Source organism: Spea bombifrons, chromosome 3, assembly GCF_027358695.1.
Source record: "Spea bombifrons isolate aSpeBom1 chromosome 3, aSpeBom1.2.pri, whole genome shotgun sequence".
NCBI classification, from domain to species: Eukaryota; Metazoa; Chordata; class Amphibia; order Anura; family Pelobatidae; genus Spea; species Spea bombifrons.
Genome location: NC_071089.1, coordinates 69,505,467 through 69,514,103, shown reverse-complemented (window position 1 = coordinate 69,514,103; position 8,637 = coordinate 69,505,467). Strand labels below are relative to the sequence as shown.

The window sequence follows — 8,637 nt, the reverse complement described above, 5'->3', positions numbered from 1 at the left end:
TCCCTGCGATTACTTTCCTATTACTTTTTGTGAAGACTTTACAGACCAGTAAGTCTTATGGCAGTAAACAAACGGAGACCACGCTAAAGGATAGGGTTGTTAAATATCTGGCAGTCGGATAAGGGAGCATGGTTAGGGAGATCTTGTCAGACTAACTTAGTTTATGTTTTTTTGACCGGGCAGCTAAAAGACTGGGGAGGAGCGGTTGAAACAGCCTAATCGATTTTAGTAACGCATTTGACACTGCCCACACAAGTAAACTCAAATTAATTGCAGTCTTTGGGTTTAAAAACATTGAATGTTTAGTGACAGGATGCAGAAGGTTGTACTTAATGATGTATATTCTGAGGAAGGTCCCGTTACCAGTGGGTTACATCAGGGATAAAAATCGCAAATGATTTAAGTAAACTAGAAGAATGGTCACAAGTGTGGTAGCTGCAGTTCCAGGGTTGATGAACGTGAAAGTAATTCACTTGGGGACACTGAGGAAGAGGGAGGGGGTTCTGCCACTTTAGGCGAGGCCTGATCGGACATCTGTATTGTGTACAGTTCTGTAGGCACCATTTCCAATAGAATATTCACACATTGGAGAGTTCAGAAGAGGGCAACACAAATAGTAAGTGGTTTGCAGCATAAAGATTATCAGGAAAGGACTAAGGGGATCTTAATATGTATAGCTTGGAAGAAAACTGAGGGGAGATGTAACAAACATTTCAATAATTATAAAAGGGATCAACGTATAGGAGGGAAACTCATTTTAAAAGGATAACAAGAGGACATAGTAAATAATTTCCTTACATCTAATGCTCCGACCCTCTAGTGTTAGACATAGTGTAAGAGAAATGGAAGAGTCTCACAGCAGTGATGGCTGTTAATACAGTGATGGAATTAAAACATACATCCTGACTAAGGGGGGGTTTGAGTCTTTACACCAGGAAAAAACGGGCAGACTAGAAGTTCTGGACCGTTCTTATCCGTGATCAAATTCTGCTCCTATCCAAACATGCTTCTACTGAGCAATCAAAAAACAAATTTCCTCCTGTGGCAGTAATTAGGGCTACCTAAAAAATTACAGGGCTAGCCCATTTATAATACAAAGCAACATCAAGGAGTTTAAACAAAACTTTCTGCTATTATTGAACAGAGTTTGATATTTTTTTGTACTTACCAGTAACTTTACTAAATTCTTCAACAATTTGCTCCTTTGTTTTACTTTTTGGAATCGAACCAACAAATAGCCTATTATTGGCAACAGAAATGCACACACCAATATGCTTCCCTGACCGGATCTCATGGTTATTGTACTAAAAAAGGGGAAAATTACATTTAAAAAAATTAAAGCTTCAGTTTGAAAGTTAAAAACTTCATGCATTACAAAAAACAGCAGACTGTATTCTAACCAATATTTGTAAGATTGAGAAGTAAAGTATGGCTTTAGGGAGCACAACTGATCTTTGGAAAAATTTACAAATAAATGATTATACCTACCAGTTTAACAGCCTCCTGTGCAGCTTCTTTTGTACAGAAAGTAACAAACGCATATCCCCTATTTAAACCAGTCAAAGGATCCATCATTAAACGCAGATCCCAAATTGTTCCTGCTTTCTCAAAAAGTGGAACAAGTTCATCTTCAAATAGATCTCTTGGGATCTTACCAACAAATATCTGTAAATAAAAAAAAATATGTATTTAAAAAAACAATAGAAGTGTGGGGACCAAGACAAAACACAGAATTAGCAAACAATGTCTTTTCAAAAACAGCTGACACATTCTCACCTCTGTGCCAACGGAAGGCTGTTGACCAGAATGTACAGAGTCTGGTGGAGGTCCACCATATTTTCTTTGACCGGTTGTCACATCCAAAGTATAGCCTGTTCTTTCCAGGAGTGCCTAAAAAATAGATTTGGGGGAAAAAAAACTAAAGAACTAAAAAGGGCAATGTGGGCAATATGCCTTCCTCCTAAAAATTACTGTATGTTCTGTGACCCAATGAAAGACCAGGTTTTTTGTTTTTTTAACTAAGCATATCTTACTCAAGGGTTTGTAAAGCAGACATGTCAAGGGGTCCTCCAAAAGGAAAACATTCAAAAACTAGATGACCAGTGTTGAAAACCCAACCCTGACTGCTTGACAAAAGATGCAAGCTTAAGCTCAGTTGCTAGTAAATAATTCAAAGTAAAATGCCTGCATTTTGGTGTAATTAACGATTTATTTTAGGAAAGGCTGACAATTCAATATTTGAAAGGATTTAATAAAAAAAAAGTTTCCATAAAACAATCATAAAGAAGAGTTGGAACACACATCTTTATCCAAAATTTCCTAAATCTAATCTGGTGAACGCCTGCTAGATCACTTTAGACAACCCACCCATATCTATAATTCTTTAATATCACAACACAAATTAGCCATCCACAAGAGTGTATGCAGCCTGAACTTCTTCTGTTTGTTCACTAAATGGAAAGTTGTAGTTTCAACTCTCTCACGTCACTATTAAGAGTCAGTACATATCAAGGGCTAGCCAAGCTGTTCCTGCAGCAGACACTCATTGGGGTTGGCCCTTTATTGCATATTGTAAAGAAGCTTTAACATACTCTCCCTTAAACAAAACTTTTTGACTGCTCCAGCTTTGCCATTGAGCCTTGTTAAACTGAGAGTTAAGTAGGATTCACATCTGCTGTGTTTGGTATAAGGTGTATAGTCTTGTAGAACACGGTTTCATAGGATTTATGAGCTAAATAACTGACTGTTATTATATATGGACTTGCACAGGTTTGCAGCATCATACAGCTCTGACTGCATACATCTAATGTACACAAGCAGCATTTATAGCCATGGCGGAAATCACACCAAAATGAGCAGCCAACACATTTTGAAACATACCTTTATTTTAGACTCATCTGGTCCTTTACTAGAATCTGCTACCTTGGTCCCTTGTTTCTCTCTCTGTCTGTAGGTCTTCATAACTCCACATAAAAAGGCACTTTTGTTCTAAAAAAAGCAATGGGAAAACATTTGATACGTATGCAAATTTAAGCAAAATCTAAGTTGTGAACGTTAACATTTAAAGTGACACTACACTAATACTAAGCTCAACGCTCCAAGCAAACATGTCACTTGATGGATAGAGACAATCTTAACTACATTCCCTCGACTCCTTTAGGAGTCAGAACAAGAGCTCCGCACTGCAAGAGCAGCAAAACAGCATTGCCCGTTTAGTGTACACTCTTAGCAGATAGACTGATGCCAGACGCCACTTAGGGAAACTCGGAAAATACACATGACTGAAAACATCAGCAAGTATAACCCAGTTTAGAAAATACAGTTGTGTGGTATGGTGTCTATACATACCCACTATCTATATTGATCTACACACACATACACAGCACTATGCAAAAGTTTAAGGTAGGTGTGACAAAATGCTGTAAAGTGAGAATGCTTTGAAAAGTAGACATAGTAATTTATCATTTAACAAAATGCAAAGTGAGTGAACAGAAGAAAAAGCCAAAATCAATTATTTGGTGTGACTACCCTTGGCTTTCAAAACAGTATCAATTCTTCCGGGTACACTTGCACACAGTTTCAGGAACTCAACAGGTAGGTTGTTCCAAACATCTGAGAACTAACTACAGTTTGTCACGTATTTAGGAAGCCTCAGTTGTGTCTCTCTCCATGTAAGCCCAGATAGACTCGATGTTGAGATCACGGTGATACCTTTGCGGGCCATACCATTGCTTCCTGGATTCCTTGTTCTTCATGACTTTTGCTATATGCTCTGGGTTGTTATGCTGCAGAATAATGCTGGGGTTAATCAGATGCCTCCCTCATGGTATTGCATGATGGATAAGTCTCTGCCTGTACTTTTCAGCACTGAGGAGACCTTTCCGACCAAATCCCTAACTCAGGATCAATGCAGCCCCAAAAATCGCAAGGAACCTCCTCCACCACGCATCACAGTTGCCTGCAAACACTTGTAGTGCTCTCCAGCCCTTTGGGAACAAACTGCCATCCGCTACACCCAAATATTTCCATTAGGAAATGCTTTATTCTGCACCAGTTCCTGTGCTTTCTGAATAGTTGAATTGCTCGGTCTTGCCCCAAGAAGACCACTTCTGCCTAGACTTCTCCAGAAAGTGGATGGGTGTACCAAGGTCCCACTGTTTTCTGCCAATGCTGAACATCCTCCGATTGAGAAGGGAAATATGCATGATGTGTCTTTCACTTAACCGTGTCTACGGTCCCCAATATTTCCTGTTTCTTTGTGCTTCTGAAAAAGAGTTTGGGACAGAACATATGGAAATTCCTGACTGCCTTGAAAGTTCTGCCTGGGAGAAACCTTGCCGAGTATTAGCCACCTTGTGTCTTGTTAATGTGCTCGGTGTTGTCATGGTGTACAGCTATTGAAATATATATATAAATATATATATAAATAAATGTATGCTGTTTTGAAGAAAAGGGGCAATTACCCCATTCACTTAGATTGTTCTTCTATTCATTCACCTTGCATTTTAATTCTTTAAATAGTTCTTACTTCTAAGTATTTTGTCACACCAGCCTAAAACTTTTGCTCAGTACTGTGTGTAAAATATATATATATATATATATATATATATATATATATATATATATATTACACATACACTGACTACCAATGTCATCACAAGATATAGATATATAATACATTTACCTGTACATGCGAGAGATCGCTGTCCTTGAACTGCTGAAGCACCGCTAAAGCACCTTCTTCATTGAATTCTTTTAAAGCTTCAATAGCTCTTTCATCTAAATCACTGTGTGCAACTAAACCTAAAGAAAAGAGAAAAGCTTTTTACAATTTAAGTTTTTTGTTTTTAACAAGGTACAGAATCAATATTCTCATCAAAGAGCTGTGCATATTACAAAATATGGTGATGTAATACTAGCTCAGTATAATATAGTCAATGTCCACACAACAACCAGTCCTTCATAGTTTAGATTCATGTATTTTAAATCTAGAAGATGAAGGTAGTTACGTAAGAATAGCGTATACACGCAATGTTTCTACGGCATTGTAAGAAGTGACAGTGATAAGACAAGTTGAACAGCACACAAGTAAGGGGTTTGTTACAGATCTGACAGGTGAGCCGACGCCAACACTCTGCACCTTTTTAGGATACAAACTGTGTATTTATCTTACAGTACAAAACACAGTTATGCCTTTGCTATAAAGTAAACAGAACAGCATGAAATACACACGTATATAGAATGATTAGAAATTCAGAGGTAATAAGTGGGCATATTTTAGCCCTATATAGTTTTACCTACCTTGCTTTATTGGTGTTTTTTATGTCAGAGAACAATGCCTAAAACAATGGCAAGCCAGCATTAAAAGGGGATCTGTCACCTTCACAGATTTTAGCATAATTTACGAAAACCTACAGAATCCCAGCCATTCAAATGTTTTGGCGAAATTTGGCTAAAGAGAAAGCAAGACCACCGGAGAAAAACTAATCGACGTTCTGTTCTGAAATACTGAAACCCTCTCCCCCATGCCAACTTTACCAAGGCAGAACCAACTGGCACTAAGGAGTCTAACATAACAAAGGGGGTAATAACAATAACCATTTAAATCCTGGAAACAGAAATGGCTACTCCCGTGGTACACACATGAAGGTGGGAGACTGTATAGCCCATTTTAATCAGAACTGAATGCTAATTATACCGAATGGTTAAAAACAGGATTGGCAGAAAGCGGCAGATCCACTATAAGCCCTTCACAGCATGACGCAAAGCACTGTGTATTAGACCCCTCAATCACTGAAGTGGCTGAGGACGCTAAGATTATACCTGCAGTTCCCATACATTTTTTTTGGGAAACCACAAAAAGTTGCTCAATTTAGGCACAGTCCAATAGAGACAAATCCAAAATAAGTTTTTTTGCAAGATCCAAGTCTTACCTGAAATGTAAATTTCATCTAGTTTTTCAGCAACTTTCTGTGGTAAACCAGCATCGAGCAAAGTCTGCAAATGCTCAGATGGGACTACTGCAGCATAAGTATCCATGGACTCTTCCGTGCCATTCCCATTTACATGTTCAGCGGCCATATCTCCAGAAATCTGTACAAATGCAATAATTGGCATTATTAAGGGGTATCGCTAATATTAACCATTCCTCACTGGATATGCATGCAAAACAATGTGGCACATTTTATTGATTTAGATATAAAACCACTGTAGTGGACCTCGCTCTAAAGTCATTCACTAAATCTTTACTGTAATCTGTCACAAAAGTTAAACGCTGGCCTGCCAGCCGCCAGTGAAGCCTCCCATCTCCCCATAATTCCTATTAAAACATGTCAAGAACGAGAGCTATAGCCGAACAGCAGGTTCTTGAGACAAATGGAGTCGTACGCTTGTTTGAGCAGGACCTTCCTTACCTCTCGTACCCGTAACTCAAATTGTTACGCACTCGTTCTGCCTGCCCACTGTACAGCGCTGCGGAGTATGATGGCGCTATATAAAGCAGTGTAAAATGAACATAAGATTTTAAATGGGGCTTTCCAAAGCTGTTTAAGTGTCACTATGGAAGCACTCTGTCACATCTATAACATACATTAAACACACATGGCATAGGGACATGGCTCCTGAACCCAGGAAAGGACTAAGAAAAGGCGGGCGGCCAGAAAGGGATGAAAGAGTTTGATGGCGGATAAGAACCAACGTTTATATATTAGAAGCAATGCAAAGACTTAAGTCGCTCAGAGGTAGGTAGATAAATAGAACAGCCTCCCAGCAAAAGTTGTAGAGGCTAACGCAGCGAGAGAATATCCCGAATCCAAGCGGAGACCAAAGATCTGAGTGTCTACATGAGGGAAAGCGGGCAGTCTGGATAGACGAGCGAATGCTTCTGGCTTTCTGTATCAACACAATGAGAAAACCGGGATAGATGGTGGATTTATGATAAAGACCCCCTTAGAATGTAAAAGCACCAGAAAAATCCATCTCAGCTGCAACTGTCTTGTATACAAACACTGCGAGTGTTACTGCTCAGGGCTGTTTGACAACCAAATACACAATAAAGCAGAACAAGCGTGCTAAAAATGGGGAGGGATAATAAACTTTATACAAAGTAGAAAAAGTATTCTGCAAGACTGGCAGCCACAATACAAACCCCATCGCACAGCCCCGGTCAGCAAGCAGCGGGAGGAGGCAGCCACAAAGCCCATTCTCCAGCTTCAGTCAACGAAGCCAATGCCAGGTTCCAATAAAAGGAGCGAGGGCCCCGCTAGACGCCTGTGGGACCGCTTCACGGATTCAGTCAGCCCGTTCCTTCCCGCCCGTCTGACTTTGGCGAACACAGGGGAACAAAGCGCATCTCCACTCTCCCCACCCACAGGGCGAAGCAAGGCCGGGCCCGGAGCCCGCAGCAAACACGTGCTCAGCTCCTCAAGTAGCCGCACATAATACCAGCACACCGCCAGCGACCATTACAGCGTGCCGACACGCCGACAATGATGCACAAAGCTCAGCCCACAAGCCGATAAGCAACACTGCCACACGAGCACCACGATGCCGGGGCCTAAGAGGGCGCCCGCTGCTCGGGGCCCTGGTGAAATCATTAAGTATATGACCGGATGACAGGTGAAGCCGCCAATGTCATCAATGATAACCCACAGAGCCGCCACAGGCGGCTACACCTGTGACAAGCAGCAGACACCCGGGCCAGGGCTGGATGAATCAACCACCACAGATAAACGCGAACTCAGCAGGTTCGTACGACACCAACCACGCTCCCTACACCAGCAGCAGGCCTCCCACCCTCCAGCACAGCAACACACCGGCTTCAGAGCAGCCAGCGCTTCATGTTAAAGAGGCTTTGCAGGAACCGTACATTCCCATTAACCAGGACTCCGCTCGGTCTCCCCGCCCCCTGCAAACAGGCAGCGGCCAACGTGCTCCTGCTGGAATCCATTTTCCAGAAACGCCGGCTCTGGCACAACAACGTGCGAGGGATCGGTAGCAAGTTGTGTAAGCAGCTCACCTCTCCCGATCCGAGCGGGGATCTATTGCCTCCGGTTCGCTTCGTCTTCACCTTGGTTATTCCTTCTATGTGCTCTCACACAGTCGGACGAACGCGCCCCTCGTGTTGCTGCAACAGCTCCCTTGTCCGGCGGAGTGTGGCTGTTGTAAAATGGCGGCCGAGAGAGCGGAGCTCACGCCGCTGGCAGGCAGTCCCCACCCCTCTTTCGTGACCGCGCAACACACAACGGGAGCGCGTACTAAGGATGTGCCGAGCGTCATTCATCTCCGGGGTTTCCTGGGCTACCCCTGCGTAATTCCACCGATCCTCCTATCATGGGAGTGACCATTCAGCCCTGCGGAACCGCCCAGGAAACCCCATTGAGAGCTATGGCCAAACCCTAAGCGGCGCGCACACGTAGATACCTGTATTGACTAATGGGCCGAGTGCGCATGCGCATTCTCTTTGGGCGGAGGAGGGCGGTGCTTTCCCTTCTCTTTTCTTGTGTAGTTCTGGATTCCAACATCTGGCGCGCTGGGGGCTTGGAATCGTTCGCTTTCCGTTTGGAGCGGTCTGATCGTTTTCACTAAACATTCGATATCAGTAAAACGTCGGTTTTTAGGTTTTGAACAGTTAAATTG

General features: G+C 42.2%; 1 protein-coding gene across 4 annotated transcripts in view; it reads right to left on the bottom strand.

Annotated features, from left to right (window-relative positions):
• The window catches only part of SYNCRIP (synaptotagmin binding cytoplasmic RNA interacting protein), a 13,140-nt gene extending 4,953 nt beyond the window's left edge, over nt 1–8,187 (bottom strand). The window contains exons 1-7 of one of the 4 annotated variants that reach the window (XM_053461176.1): nt 8,018–8,187; nt 5,934–6,093; nt 4,685–4,803; nt 2,881–2,988; nt 1,777–1,890; nt 1,489–1,665; nt 1,169–1,304 (exon numbers count right to left, since the gene is read on the bottom strand). In XM_053461176.1, the coding sequence (XP_053317151.1) occupies nt 1,169–1,304; nt 1,489–1,665; nt 1,777–1,890; nt 2,881–2,988; nt 4,685–4,803; nt 5,934–6,081 (802 nt within the window). In that variant the 5' untranslated portion in view covers nt 6,082–6,093; nt 8,018–8,187. The remainder of the gene's footprint in view (nt 1–1,168; nt 1,305–1,488; nt 1,666–1,776; nt 1,891–2,880; nt 2,989–4,684; nt 4,804–5,933; nt 6,094–8,017) is intronic. The other 3 variants (XM_053461178.1, XM_053461177.1, XM_053461180.1) reach the window with 3 other exon arrangements.
• Between the last annotated feature and the right edge of the window lie 450 nt (nt 8,188–8,637).